General features: G+C 34.4%; 1 protein-coding gene across 3 annotated transcripts in view; it reads right to left on the bottom strand.

The window, feature by feature from the left end:
* Dcc (DCC netrin 1 receptor) overlaps positions 1-16,508 on the bottom strand; it is a 1,023,267-nt gene that overhangs the window by 383,732 nt on the left and 623,027 nt on the right. For all 3 annotated transcript variants that reach the window (XM_040741618.1, XM_040741619.1, XM_040741620.1), the window contains exons 6-7: positions 10,134-10,288; positions 7,527-7,647 (exon numbers count right to left, since the gene is read on the bottom strand). In XM_040741618.1, the coding sequence (XP_040597552.1) occupies positions 7,527-7,647; positions 10,134-10,288 (276 nt within the window). The remainder of the gene's footprint in view (positions 1-7,526; positions 7,648-10,133; positions 10,289-16,508) is intronic.

Here is a 16,508-nt window from a genome sequence, read left to right as displayed (position 1 = left end):
GATTCAGAAGTCTACAGAGGCATTTTAGCTTCAGAACAGCATTCTTTGTGATCATCTGAGACTTATTGTGGCTATATTAAATTTACTTTTTCTAAACTGTATGTAAGTACCACTTCCTTCATTGTTACTCTAATGATGAAGACTTTATGACATGGGCAGTTAAAATATTAATGTTAGAGGGAATGAGGAAAAAGTTAATCCTCATTTACTGATGATAGGATTGCAAACCTGTCCAGATACTGTAGCAATCAGTGCAGAGAATTCTCATGAAACTAAAAATAAATCCTCAATATGAGACAGCTAATCCAGTCTTTGGCATATGGTTAAAGGACTTGACACCCAGCTTCACATACAGTTGCTCAGTCATTTTCATCACTATTCACAACAGCTTGAAAATGGAAACAACCTCAATAATCTTCAAATGATGAAGAGATAATGAAAATGTGTTAAATATACACTATGGATTACTATTCAGCTGTAGAGGAAAAAATGATATCATGAATTTTGAGGCAAATTGGTGGAAACAGAAAAGATCAAATTGAATAAGTTAACCCAGATCCAGGAAGAAAATACCACCTGATCTCTATTCTGAGACTACTAGCTCCAAATATTCATATATAGGTGTATTTCTTAGAGAAATTTCAGAAATCAGGGGGAAAAAGTGATCACTGCTGGAGTAGAGAGGTGGGGAGCAATGGAGAGGAAATAGCAGAGTACAAGTGATGTGATAAGAAAACTGGAAACGGAGAGCACTAATTAAGGAGAGAGGGTGGCAAATCCAGAAGAAAGAGGGTAAAATAACAGTAAGGATACTTGAATAGTCATAAGAAATATCATTATTAACATATACAAATTTAATAAAAGTTCCTCATCTGTGATGACTATGTTCCCTCCAAAAACCAAAGCCTACTTATAAAAACTCCAAGATGAGATATGAGAACAACTTTGAGTTGCTGAAAACACAGGGGTTATTATTATTGCCCTTATTGTAGTGAGAGGTGGAAGTTTATCGTGCACAACAGCGTGGGCTCAGAGGCCTCTGAGATGCATCTTAATGAAATGCCCCCTCATCAAGGACTAGCTTTCATGGGAAGACACTATGCAAGTTACGAAACTGGGAAGCAACCAATAGTCCTACACATCTGTGACACTTACAAATTACATCAATAACTGCCAGGGCATGATAATCCAAAGGGTTGAATAGGAGCACAAATAGTTTTGCTTGGAACCAATATCTCTCCATTGGATTTAAGTTCCACCAAACAAGAGGCAAATAATATCTGGTACTGTCCAATTACCCAGGTCTAGTGAAATCATGGATCTATGAGGTGAATCTACCAGACTACTTTCTTAACCAGCATAAACCGAACTACATTGTAAATATTTGTCCTTTTACTTATCATAAGTGTAGTGTTGAGTTCACATCAAGTCAATTTCTAGTTGCAACAGATGGAGAACATTACAGAAAACCACAACCAATTAAAATGTGGAGTTGTTCAGCCCAGTCCCAACACATTTATAACATAATTCCTGAACCTAAGGCTTGGCGAAATTTGTGAAAGAACGGGCAGAGAGACTGTAAAATATAAAGGATCAGGGAGTTTGCCATGAGTTTGGCTTCCTAGGAATGTTAGAAGGTACAAGAATAAGCTCTAACCATCATGACTGCCTAAACATTAGCTGAACAGGGAGTACAATAGACATGTTAACATAGACAAAGAACTGCAGACAGCTAAGGAATGCTGAGAGCAGGAGCAATAAATAGTCCTCATCAAGGAAGAGCACATCAGCTGGCTATCAATTACCAAAAGATCAGCCCTTAAAATATACATATAAGTAACATTATATAGACTGAGTAGATTGTATTTACATATTCGGGTATACATACACATGTGTATGCACATAGTTAAGTACATGAAGAAGAGACCACAGGATTGAAAATGAGTGAGGAGAGTTGTATGCAATTTTAAAAGGAGGAAAGGGAAGAGGGAAATGATTTAGTTATAATCTTAAGGAAATAATTTAAAATAAATAAAAATTTTATCTGGAGTATTTTAGCTATCAAATTAAATTTGTAATTACATATTTATTTACTATTTAAGATATTTTATAATAAATGAGATAATACACAAATATATATTACATATAATAGAAATATATATGTACACACAATGCATATGTGATAATTTTATAAGTAAAAGATAAAAATAGAATAAATAAAAACGTGTATTTGGTGGAAAGAATAAATGTTTTCTATCACTTTTCCAATATTTAGAGTTTTAAGAACCCCACAAGATTATAGCATTCCTTGGTGTGATTACTACCATAGTAAGATGTGATCAATATTTATGAGTCTATCACATTTCCGAGGTTGTATGGTTTACAGTTATTGCTGATCTCAATGCACTCCCATCATTTCAGAATTCATTTCTAATGTCAAAGTCTGCCACACAGACATCTTCTCGTGATTATCACGGGATCAGCTCCCTGTTTGAAGCACATGCAGAATGAAGGACAAGGGGAATGACAAGCCTTTATTTGAGAAGTCTATTTGTTGAGAAGAATTGGATGAGGAAGCTATTAAAGTGATATGGCTAACTATTCTGAAAAATCTTTCCACTAGCAGTCACTTTATTTTTCTGTGTAATAACTTTGCTAACTGAACTATAAACCTGTAGTTTAAGTGAGCAGTAGCACTAAAATATTTATTCAGTAATTATATCCTTGGAATGTAGGAGAAGATAGAGGAATAAATCTTTTTATTCATCCCAACGAGTTAATTTTCTTGACACTAAACAAAAAGAGGAATTCAATAGTCAATGTTTGTGTAGCAACTTAAAACCTACAAAATTCCTTTAAAACACATTTAATAACTAAACCCTTTTGTGAGTGTGTCAGTCAGAGAGTACTTGCATGGAGGTACGTAAATGTGCATATGTGGGATTAGGGCAGAACAAGAGACAATCTCATTGCAATTACTCAGGCACCTTCCCATTTACTTTGAGATTGAATTTCTGACTGACCTGGAACTTTACCATATATGCCAGGCCAGCAAGGAGTCCCCAGGGTTCAGCCAGTCTCTGCCACTGTCCTGCCACTATCAATGGGGTGACAAATGGCATTACTATATATGTCTGTATTGATTTGTTTGCTTGTTTGCTTTGGGTGGCTTCTGGGCATTCACACTTTGATCTCTGTGCTTCTGAGGAAAGTGCTTTACCAACCAAGACATCTCCTTAATCCATGCATTAAGTTTTTGAGTCAATTCCCTATTCAGTTTATAATTGAGGAAATGGAAAGTTGGGGAGCTTTGACAATCACCTAAGAATCTGTTCATTGAAGTATAGGCCATCTCAATATTTCTAACTGTGCATAAGTAAGCCAAATAAGAATGTAGATGTGGTATATGCACACGTCTCTCATTTTCAATGACTACTACAGGGTCAATGACCAAATTGTGCTAAATCAATGTGCCCTTTATGAAAATAGTTAACTTGAGTGTACTTCTCACAGGAATAGGAGACTTGGGAGGGAGAGATGGTGAGCACAGATTCACCTATTTTCATTTTTACCAAGGCAAGCCAAACATAGGATTTTAATTATTTGAATTTATGGCCACAGTGATAAACCTAATAATTTCAGTTAATATCTCTTTTTGAAAAATTGATTCTGTATCATCTTGGCTAGAATTAATTTTGAACTAGTTATGAAATATAATTGACTAGGAATTCTTTGCTCTATAGTATCACCATAATAGGAATTTATTTCATAATACCAAGCTTAGCTTTTACTCATTTGAACTCAGAGAAGGAATATGGAAGAAAGATATTGTCGTTTGAATGAACAGTTTATTTTGTATGAATAAATTGTTGGCTGACATGCATGGAATTTGGTCTTCTAACACATTAACTAGTCTAGTATAGTGGGATGCTCTTCTAGTACTCCTAAGTTCTAGGGACAATTTCATCATCTACTAACTACAATTAAGCATTTACATTGCAGAGCCCCTTCTTATATTAAGAGACAGAGACTCAACATAATTGACCACCAGTGGCTACTATGATTAAAGCATGTTTTAGCTTTAATTTTAGGCTCTGCTATATAGCCATGAAAATGTTATTAAACTGAAAAAAATACGTTCTTACAGATCACATAGTGTTGCGACTAATTGTATACATTTTTAATGTTTTATAAAATGCCTATGGATTTATTCATTCAAACCAACCTTGAAAAATATACACCATCATAGCTTGGAGTTGGCATGTAGTTATAGCAGCATCCATGTATCTATAGCTTCTGTCTGTTTTGTTCCCCTAAATTATTTAGTATCTTGTTTTGTAACAATTTGCTATGAATATACCACAGGTTTCTGGTATTATGAGTTCATGTTCATGATCAGGCAAAATATTTTTTCTAATTCCAGGCTATATGATATACTACATTTATAAAATGTTTAAAATGCAATATCATTTGTAATTGGTGACCTTTCCAAGGGGGGGGACAGGTAATTGTTAAAGCTATCATTTTTCTTAATATCTAATTTATTTCTTCTACTACAGTGAAACTCTGTTTTGTTATCTACATTTGAGAGAGAAAAAGTAATTCATTCATTAGAAAATATGCGCTATTAGCAGGAGATTTCCACTCTATATTGCTTTCCTTTTGTTTGCTTTGAATTGGTTGCCTAATACATTCAAAGTTTTTTTTAAAAATGTGTTCTATTTGTGATTATATGGATTTTCTCACAGCAATTTTATATGTGGTATAATATGAGTATACCATTTCTTCCCATGAAAATTATATTCTATTTCTTACCTATCTCTATTAAATAAATTTCAGACTGTATATTCTTCTGTGTGTGATATGATGAATGTATTAGTTACTTCTAGTTATTTATTATGACTCTAGCATCTGGGATGCACATAATTTCCTCACAGTGTCCTCAATAGTTCACTGGAAGTAAGTTTCTAGTTATGGGGTGAGGGCTGTGGGACTAGTAATGTACATATCACACACAGAAGAATATACAGTCTGAAATTTATTTAACTAGAAGTAACTAATACATTCATCATTGTCTCTCTCTCTTCCCTATTTTCCCTCTTCCAAGGTCCAAAACAATTGTTAACAACTACACTATCTGTATATGGAGTTCTTCATTTAATGTTTATCCCCAGTCCAGTGTAGTAGAAAGCAACTCGGTCAGCTGGATAATTAATTCACAATGATTACAACACAAGGAAGATCCTAAGTCCAGTTTACGTAATGTAACTCTATCTATTAAAAAATAAAGTGTTTTGGTTTCATGACACTTAAAACATTTTTTCTTTATTTTAATTACTTTTTCCTTATTTTTAATTTAACTTTTTACACATTAGTGGGAGGTCTTAGTTATTTTAAATAGTGGAATTATACCTATATTCTTTTTCATCTGGAAAAAAGCAGTTTCTTATTAACATCCTTTACACCACTCACCCCAAATCACAAACTTAAATGAACAGCAACATCTGAAATGGAACTCTGTTGTCAGTTCTCAGAAGACACTATTAGGCACTTAAAGTATTGTAAACAGCAAAACTGATTTAATTTGTATGTACCACTGTTTACCTAACGTATCTATGTGTTCCTGGTATTAATTGAACTCTAAAATGTGAATGGGTCATTTCTGTCCATGAAAATGTGTGGGATAGTTATAAATCATACAGTCTGCACCATGTACATTTGTTGACAGTGTTGGACAACTTACATCTATTGATAGAGCATCCTACACAACAATGATTTTTAAAATACTACTGACTTGATCTTTATTTAGTGAAAACCATGCATAGATTTTATCTTTTACAATATACACACATTTTCAATATTTTCCTCAAATTTGTTTCCTGTAAAGAATAGTATATTAACTTCTTAATTTGGTTTAGAAGATTATGTTTTTGCAATATGCCAGTCACTAATTACTCAAGGGAGAAAAATCAGTTAACTATAGGTAAAAGACTGAACAAACTTCATGAGGATTTTATAAATGGCCACTGGGTTGAACAGGTTATTGTCTTCATTTTGGGGAGAAACAGATTGCTATGGTTGCCAAGAGTAACTGTCATACACAAGTCTGTGGACACTCCACAACTGAACAGCTGTGTTGTGCAGGGCCACAATGTGTCTTAAAATGTATGTTGACCATTCATGTTTAAATTTAAATAGAGAGGGCTATGTTCTTCACACCACGGTCAACCTCACTGCTTAATTTATATTTATAGCTGGCCTCTCCACCATCTGTGCACACAGCCCACACTGCACCTCTGAGGAATTAGAGTCACATTATTTGAAGATCAGATTAAATAGCCAGGAAAAAGCAATCCATCACTTATGGGGGTGTAAGAGTGTCATAGTAATATTATTTCATGGTTTGGAACTTCTTTGTTTATTTCTTACCATTTCTTCCTAGTTCAATGAAAAAATGTAAAAGAAACTGCTCAAATACTGTCACTGACAATACTCTAAACTTAGATCATAAGGATCACCCTAAATTCACTTTAGTGCAGAGCCCAATAACATTACTGACAGAGAACAGTTATTTGTGTTTCTCAGGCATCTCTATACTAGGTCCTACCTCTGTTTAAGCTTCTGACTTAACTTCACACCTGCCTATGTCTCTCCCTTTTAATAGAGGATAGGGCCTATGGCGACAGGTTTCACCAAGAAAGCTTCAACTTTGATTTAACCTTGTTCCTTTCAAGGGTAAAAATACAGTTTCTTCCCACTGTTGACTCTTCTTTTTCATTGTGAACAGCACCAGATAGTTTTCAGTGGGAGTATCTTTTCCATTTGTCATGTTTGCCGTCATTCCCAATCAGCCTCTTCTCTCTCTTTCTTTTTCTCCACCCTCCCGCAGGGAATCTCTTGGAATATATATACTCATTTATCTGAAGAGAGGGAAAAACCCCACAAAAACATAAAGATAGACATATTTCAGAACTTCAGGCAATGCTCGAGTCATGTGGGAAACTTCCAGGGATGACCCTGGGCCTCTGCTCAGTTCTAGCAGGTAATAGGATGATCTGCAAATTCTTTTCCTGCAATTTATATAGATGCAAGAATGGTGTAAATATTTGTGCATTAGTCTTATGTATACATGTGTATATATGTACATAAAACTAAATTTAGACATAATACATATAAGCTGGGTGTATGCATGTATATACCAAAAGTATTTTATATTTATACAGAATATTAGGAACAAAAGTTGGTTAAAAAGACAAAGAATAATAATCTGTTGTTGGCTGTCATGAAACGAGAAGCCTACTATTCATAGGGTTTAGATTTAATTTTATATATTTGACACGTAGAGGAACAAGACAGACAGGACTAATGAAAAATTTCTTAGAAGGGCTATGTTGTAAATACACATATGTATACCTTGATTGTACAAATAATTTCATGCTGTCTTTGAGCCACAGCGAAATTGTGTGAATGTTACAAACAAGCCACACATAATTACGACTCTAAGTCCTGTAGTTTCCATGTCTTACCAGGCTTGGGTACAATCAGCTGGGCACTACTTTGGGCATTACCGGCCTCGTTTTCAGCCATGCACTGATAAAAGCCTTCATCTGACTTCACCACCCCAAGGATCCGTAAATTGCTTCCTCCCTAGAAAGAAAAGGAAAAGCATAGGAAATATTTTGTAAAAGGCAGAATAACTTCAAGATAACAATACAAACACAGAGCACAGAAGACATAAGAAATATCATGAGAATATCTAGCCAATGGGCTCTATGCCATTTGTAAAGTATTTCTCATTCCTCACAGTCTTTTCTTATTTCAAGAGAATAATTCTGCCTACTTCTGCAAGGGATATATACTCACGAAATAGACATCTTTCTAGACATTTAATGTTGAATTAAAAAGTCTTTATCAGGAATGCAAGAAATCAAAATCAGTATTAAAAAAACCTTTATGAAATGAGCTATATTAGGGGATTTATAGGTAACTAAACAAGAGGGAATAATGGAAAAACATTCTTTTTTGAAACTTCTAAAAAGTGAAGTATCTAGGTTAAATCATTTCTGTAACTGTTTGACCAAAGAAATGTTTGAAGATCCTTTAAAACAGTAATTTCTTTGACATAATTTTGAGGTGACTGAAGTCTAGCCTATAAAAGATTTTTACACCCACAATGTTTCTGTTCACAGCAGAAATTTTCACCTTCAGGAATTCATTGTGGAAACACAGTAAAGTTAACTCCTTTGTATATAAATTGAACCACAATCTCTTTCAGGGATGGATGATAAAATGATCTAGAGATAGTTATTAATTATACAAACTCAGTTTATCTTCAGTATTAGTGTAAGAATTAGTTCAGTAAGTTAGACATGTTAAATCACTTCCCCTAAAGTCATTAAGAGATAAATATTACCTCACAGGAATTCTTAATTGTTTTTAGTGTCTTGTAGTCAATTTTCAACTGATGTAAAATTCTTAGATAAAGCTGGCTAACTTCTAATTAACAAGTCACTCCTAAGTTCCTATCTGAGCTCAGCACCACGTGTATAATACACAATGGCTCTCATATTTCTGCAACTATTCAGGAAATATTTTTAAGCACATTTTGATGTGAATAGGGCATATACCATACATTTTCTTCCATCCAAAGAAAAGAAGCATTTAAATAGCTAGGCTGTAATGAGTCATGCTGTGAGAAAGATTATTCAAACTGTAGAAAAAAATAAATGTTGCATTTTATCATGTGTCCTTAAGGGCACTCAACAATTTCCTTTTCACACAAGTAGCATATATTTTAGGCACATGGACCACTTTTCAAGCTGCCCAATGGCAGGTCATTTTTAATTCAGTGGTAGTGGAAAAAGCTTTGCATTTAAAGTAATGGATTGGTGTGGCATTCAAAAGTTAAGCGGTGCCCTCTCTTACTCTTACCCAACCAATTAAACAATCGAAAATAAAAGTGAAAATGGGAAATGGTGACAAAAGTGATAAAGATATGGTTTATGGATTTTTTTCTTTAGAAATATAATGTGATAAAATGCAAACAACTAAGAGATTATGGAAGTTACAGAAAGCTGTCTGATTGTGAAAGAGCCATTTACCAATAAGGGCACATAATGCCACAGGGGGAGACTGTGCTGGCCTCACGGGATGACCATACCCTGGTTCCATCTGCCTGGGAGACTTGGCTTTGTGATGCCTTTTCTTTGACAGGGTCACATTTGTCTCAAACACAAAAAGCTCCTAAGGCCATCTTCTTTAGTCACATAGTTCTTTTATATTTGAAAAGTGTTTTTTATAGTTCTTATATATTCATATGCCTGAAATCATAACCTTTGAAGTTAGACTGTACCTAACAGAGAGTTTTCATAGTGCTTTGTCAAATGAGCAAAGAATCTGCTAGTAAGGCAGAAATCCATGAATACAGCACCTATACCCCATGATCTCTCGCAGAGATGCTGAATATGAAGTAGAGTTTTTGGGGCCTGCAAGAGCTATGGTTCCTAGTCTCTTCTATTTCCAATGTGAAAAATATAGTTACAAAACAATACAGACTATGGGTGTCCCTGGCTAGGGCCAAGCCCAAAGTCACTACTACTATCATTACTTCTCAATAGGGTTACCAGACTTCATATGAAAAAAGAATAGGGGAGACAGCATACCTAACTGCAGTAACCAAGCAGATTAATAAGAATCATATCTTACTGAGAAGCATTACATGAGAAGCATTACAGTTGGTAGAAGCTGAAAAATAAATAATCCTGACCTGCATTCTAGGACTGAGAATTTAAATTCTAGCCCATGAAATGACAATAAAAACATTGGAGTCTCAAGTCCCTCACTTGCCTTCTCTTCTAATCTGTATTTCCTACCTCTTTCTCCTCTTTCCCACTCCTTTCCTTCCTTATTCCCTTCCTTTTGCCCACCTTCCTTCCTTCCTTTTCTTTTTAAAAAAGAAACGCACTGGATTAACTGCCTAGAATTCCAAGTCTACAAATTATTTGCTGTCTTAAAACAATTCCTATAAGATATCAGAAATTAGTGCACCTTATTTTTTAGAAAAGAAAAATTAGTGGAAAAAAGAGCAAATAATGACTAGGGTTGCAAAACCAATATGAAAAGGAGATAATTACCACTATCTGAAAATAATCACTAGGAATGACCACATCTCCATTCTTCATCCAATTCACAGTGGGCACAGGTTTCCCAGAAACTGCACATTCAAACTCAATGTCCATGCTTTCATAGGCATAGAGGTTGGAAGGGTGATTTAAAAACCATGGTGGAACTGCAAAGACAGAAAACAGCAAGTGAGTGGAGACATGGGCGTATGTGCTGTGGTCTCACTGAATTAAAAACACTGCCATGTAATTTGTGTCACTCCTCAACTCTTAGCTGATGAAACAGGAACTGGCATACGATTTGTGTTCCTCATCCCGGTGCAGTTAACCATGTTTTACCATAGGAAAGAAAAACAAACAGCTTTTGGGAAAAATATTAATGCAATAAACAATTTGAATACTCAAATGTTTGTATCCATTTGACCTGGAAGGTAGATAGTGCTAAGGCAACTATGATAGGACTGAACAGAAAGTTTACATGTGCAAGACAATTCAGATCATGAGATCTGAATGGCCTATAATAGCATGTTTCATCAAGATTTATTTATTTATAGACACTCTAGTAAAAATAACCTAGAGTTATGTCCTTAATACATTTAGCAATTATCCACTATTCTAATTTACTACACTATTATTAATTTCTGAGTATAGTATGTCAACTAATAATGTCATTGAACTTATTACCACATTGATAGTTGTTCCATAGTGGAAATTGACTTTTGAAAGAAACCTACAACACAACCCATCTTAGCTGAAAGACACTTTCTAGATTAATACCTCAAAATCAGGAGACAAATGCAGAGAGCTAAAGTGAAATATGACCTGAATATTCAAATAGTATGAGAAGGAACATAAAATTCAGTGAAGTATGAGTTAACAACCTTGGCTTATGTAGAAAACCAGCATTTTTAGCAACTATTTTCCAAGTCAGTCTGTATTTTTATCATTGTTTTACTGTGTTCAGTGATCAGCAAGTGATCATTTTTATACATTTAAGAAACTACTCATTTTCCTTTTTCTAAGCAGGATTAGCAAGTTTTCCCTTGCTGGCTGTGTAAGAATTCATGCTGTCTTTTTGTTGACCAAGCACTAGGACAATGGGGAAAGACAGTATAAACATAATGGTTTTCATCTTGGTTTCTTCCATCTTTCTTTCTCAGCCTGTCTTAGATAGTCTTGATTTGTAGCTAAATATTTGAACCTCCAGGACTAAGCTCATTTTAATTTCCTTAATCATTCATTGGGGCAATTGATTTAGATGACTGGACCCAGATTCATGAATATTCATTGTCTAAAGTCATGAAAAGAAATGTCTCAGAGCTGTTCTAAACACTGTATACAGGGCTAAATTATGTATTTAATATTGATAATATTATTAGCATAATGATGATTTTTTTCTGACTCCTTTGCCAGGTTCACTGACAATGTACCAAAAGACAACTGAAATATTTATTGAGTGTCTCTGAGGAAATATATATGACCTGAATCTTTACAACTCTGTCCTCAGTTTTACACAGATTTGCATGCGGTGATTATTTACTAAGCAATAGTCAGTATTTACTGGGAAAAGACTAAGTAGAATTTATTAGTCCACTCTCTTTATGCTTAGTATCTGCAACATAGTTCTCTTGGGCATGATGTATTATCCTTATTTTTTAAAACAAAAAAGTGACACTACGAGGTCCTTACATTACTTTCTTCCAAATTACACTCCCTGTAAATTAAGAGCCTGGTAGTCTGCTGCCTTGTACATGTTCTCACATCAGTAACCGCCTCTTTTGTCACCTAAAATTATGATGGAAAAGTAACTAAGAAATGTTTCCATCATTTCAGAAATGATGTATATAAGCCCTGAGAGCTATTTTAGAAATAATAGCATTTGTCTACACACCACAAATTTTCAGTATGTCTGTCCTCAGACATGGGAAACTCCCTAAGTCAAACTTCTATGTCTCATTAGGTTTGGGAAATATGTGAGGGCTTTGGAGGTTTGCAAAACTGGGTCATGTTCAAAAGTAAATTTTCTAGGTAATTAACTTTTTTGAAACAAATATTTCAATAATGTGAATGTCTATATACATATGTGTGCAATTAGACAGGGAGAAGATGAGGAAAGAAATATAGTGGAACAGAATAAAAACAACCTAAATGTTTAAAAGTAGGAACAAGAATGGTCACTGGTGTAGAAAAGGAATAAAGGACAGAAAATTTAAACAGTTCCAGAATAAAGCAAAGGTTTAATAACTCCAGTGATGGGATTACAATGGACTGTTTCAACTCTCCTCTGTATATTTGCTCTAAGTCCCTCTAATTTTATCCTTGTTTCTAACTTATGGAGAGGAACTGAAAATAATGACAGATAAAGTTTGGAAACAACACACATTTTAAAGGAAAACAATAGCAGAGCCAATCATAGTGTGTAAGTCATACCAAATCTATTACTCTTTTGTTCATAATCTATACAAATACAAATAAATCCTATATAAATGTATACATTTTCCTCTAACATCAAAATCAATCATAACACCAGAATGCTAGATGCATCCATGTACAATCTTAACTGCCATTGTTGCAAAAGTCTGTGTTTTATCGGTATAGAAAAATGAAAGTTCAAGTCTTTTGAATTATATTCCTGCATTCCATTAGTATTAGTTATTGTGAACACAATACATAAAGAATGCCTTCTTTCTACCTAAAATTGCTGCTCTATGGGGAAACGAACAACATCTGAACTTCAACCTTTACTTCAGTGTCCTCCTTCATACATAGTAGGAAATGATTTCAGATCTTTGCACACAATTTTTTTTATCCAGACAAATAATCCAAGTTAGTGCCTTCCCCATTGTCGGCTTTTCCTGTAATCAGGATTGCTTCTCTCTAAGTCCTGACTGAACTTTTCATTCCTCTTTTCAATTGTGAGGGCTATAGCTAAATTGGAAGTGTGATTCCATTAGGCTCAAGTCTATGATGAAAATAATAGGAGGATTGTCCCAAGATCCTAGTTCTATATGCACAATGACATCAAAATCATCCTATTGTTAACACAGAGGGTGGAAACTTAATACACAAGTGTAGATGCTGGCAAATCACCAACAATTAAGTTTGCGAATATGTGTGTATGTAAACACACACAAATACATATTTGCATAGGTAATTCTACATGTACATATGTATTCCCTTATATGTACATATAAAATATATGATCACATGGAATACCTGTATTTATAATAACATATGTTTTTATAAATATATATACATGTTTAATGAATATAAAATCGATAAACATTTTCATATTTTGAATTTCTACTTGGACTATGAAGTAAATAAAAACACATTAAGTAAGATAAAATAGAAATGTGTTGTATAACCAAAAATAGAAAACAGAATATGTTACTTTTATTAATAATACAAATGTGAAAAGAGACCTATTATTTTTCCTCAATCAAATATAATCTAGTCAGTCTTTTTGGTATTTGAAAGAAGGGAAAACATGTACATATTTTAAATATTTGGTGAAAATTTTATGGGTGAAAGCTATGTTTGGGTATTTTACACTGACTGTTGAAAGGTTAGATAAATTATATTAAAGAATTTTCCCAACTTCTCATTATAATACATATCCTATGAGGAAATCTTTCAGTCCACTTACCTAGGTTAATGGGTTCAGTCACATTACTGAATCCCCTTTGTCATTAATAACAAATGGTAAGTCAGCCATATTTTCTCACCTGCTAGCATCCTTTCAATTCACACTAACACTTTAAGATGAGTTTATGCATTCCATGTTCCATGGGGGATCTTCAATGTCTATCATATCATTTGGAGCAGGACCTAGGCCCTCCCCTGTGTATCTAGGCTGAAAGAGTATCCTTCTTTGTAGAATGGGCTCCCAAAGCCCATTAATATACTAGGGATAAATACTGATCCACTAGCAGAGGATTGCTCAGGATTGGTACTGGACAGGGGAGGAGGGAGAGGAGAGGGAACTGGGATTCACATGTAAAACAAGCTTGTTAATAATTTAAATTAAAAAAATGGGTGGGAAAAAGATGAGCCCATGCAAAATCCATGAATAGTATGTGTTTTCCCTTTTCTCATTGAGAAGGTGCTATGGGTATTGAGAATACCTAAGGTGCTCTTTAGTTAATATTTGTTCTCGTTTTCTTTGTTTCTATGTTAACAAAACAATAACCAACGTAATGGGTGAACAGGGTTTATTTTACCTTTCAGGTTCAACCATAATTAAGAGAAGCCAAAGTAGTAACCTTAAAGCATGGACCTGGAGGCCAGAAAAGAAGCAGAGATCCTAGAGGAACTACACTAATGTGCTTGATTCACTTGGCTTACTCACTTTCTTATTCACTCCAGTCCCTCCCAGGAACACTAATACTCACAGGGACTATGTCCTCTCACATTAATCCACAGTCAATATTCTCACAGTATGACCACAGTTTATTTTTATGGAGTTACCTCTTTTGAGGTACATATGTTTGTATTGAGTTGACAATATTATACAGCACAGCAATGAAGAGTTTATTGGAATCTTTACTACAGTTCCATCTACCAAAAACAAAGGTAGGAAATAGAACCAACCACCCCAGGTGAATATTCTAAAAAGAGGTCATATGCTGCTTCATTTGAACTCACTATCCTCTACACAACAGTTACTTACACATTTCCATATTTCTGGGAAACTGAATACATAATGAGACATGGAAAGATATGAGATAGTCTAATTTAAACCATTGGACATGAAGGGTAAAGCATTACTTGAACATCCAGGAAAATAAAATAGGCAAAGAAAAGACAGGACTTCCATATGGTAATACTCACTGTCCATAAGCAATGTAACAATGATGCCCAAATGTACACATATGAACATTTATTCATAAAGCCACATTCTCCATTATAAAAGTGATGGCAGAATTCAGCCATTTATATTGTTTATCAATAAAGTCATGCAACTAAGCTTATATATTATCCAACTGTAGAATTCTGCACAGTGCTGAAGAACTGGCGATTTAAAACATGCTTAAATAGAGAAACAATAACAATCAAGGTAGAAATAATGAGTATGGAAGAGAATTACACCACTATAAGCCTAAACAAAGGGAAACTTTACCAAAGTGTATACTTTACCAAAAATCTGCATTTGGGGATGTGATTGTGAATAGAACACTGGTCTCTGTTACTGGTGACTTCTTTCTCAGCATAGAGTTCTACCATGCTTTTGAATCTTGAACTTAAAAAGACTACTGTCCAGATAACATTGATATAAATGTCTTTCTAGCAATGCACTGAAATGTTTGCCAAATTATATTGAAGGCTATATAAAACCTAAGATTTGGGGAATTAAATTCATAAACAGAGTGGTTTTATGCAATACATTTGTGTCTTTGTGCATGTGTTTGTGTTGGTGGTGAGTATTTGTGTGTTCATGTCTGTGTATATGAGTGTGTGTTTGCGTTTCTGTGTGTGTTGTTGATGTGTACATGTGTGTAGGGGTGTGTCTGTATGTGGGTATAGTCATGTGTGTTTGTCTATGTGCCTGTGTGTACCTGCGTGTCACATGTGCGCCTGTGCAGGAGGTGTGTGTATTTGTCTTTATGCATGTGTGCAAGTGAGTGTGTGTGTGCATGCACACTTGAAACTTTCCCTTTCACTCAGGAGCTTTAGGGAGAGTGTATATTTAGGGATTATTTAGCAAATCTTACTTCTGAAAACAACAGAAAGGAAAGAAAGAGACAAAGAGAGACTTAGACAGAAACAGATTAAAAACAGAAACAAAGACCTGGTAAAAAAAATATGCCAAGGTTGTTGAATATAGACGTGCTTTCATTGTTTCTGGATAAAAATGTCTATATTCTAAAATTTTTGTGGGAGCTTAAAGGTACACCATGAGGAGTGGCTGTGACCTTCTCGCTCTCAACTTTCCAATATTATCAGGACTGATAGAATGTTATTAATACCACATTAATGAAGCATCTACATAAATTCATTGTTGCTCCAGAACATTCTCTGTTGCTAAGGCAAAGTAAACTATTCTCAAGTTTTGTTTCTAGCTTTAGAATTCCAAGGTGTGCCGTATGCAAGTATGCATAGATGTCCAGATACTGTTCAGGATGAACAATTTATATAGCTTTGACTTAGAAAAAGAACAGGGGAAATAAAACTTCCAGTTTGCTTTTTATGATGCTACTAAAATAATATTTGAATATCATTAATATTTGGCTAACACAATAAATACCCACCTAAGCACCTCGTAAAAATCCTTGTGAGTGATTCAAAGGCAGGTCAAGGGTAATTATTTCTACTTCTTGATGAGAATAAACCTCTTAAACCAACACATACAATGAACTTATCACTAATATAATTTAGTGAAGAATA

Source organism: Mesocricetus auratus, unplaced genomic scaffold (genome assembly GCF_017639785.1).
Source record: "Mesocricetus auratus isolate SY011 unplaced genomic scaffold, BCM_Maur_2.0 Super-Scaffold_6730, whole genome shotgun sequence".
Lineage (NCBI taxonomy): Eukaryota > Metazoa > Chordata > Mammalia > Rodentia > Cricetidae > Mesocricetus > Mesocricetus auratus.
Note: the sequence above shows the minus strand (reverse complement) of the source record. Positions and strands in the feature narration are given on the sequence as shown.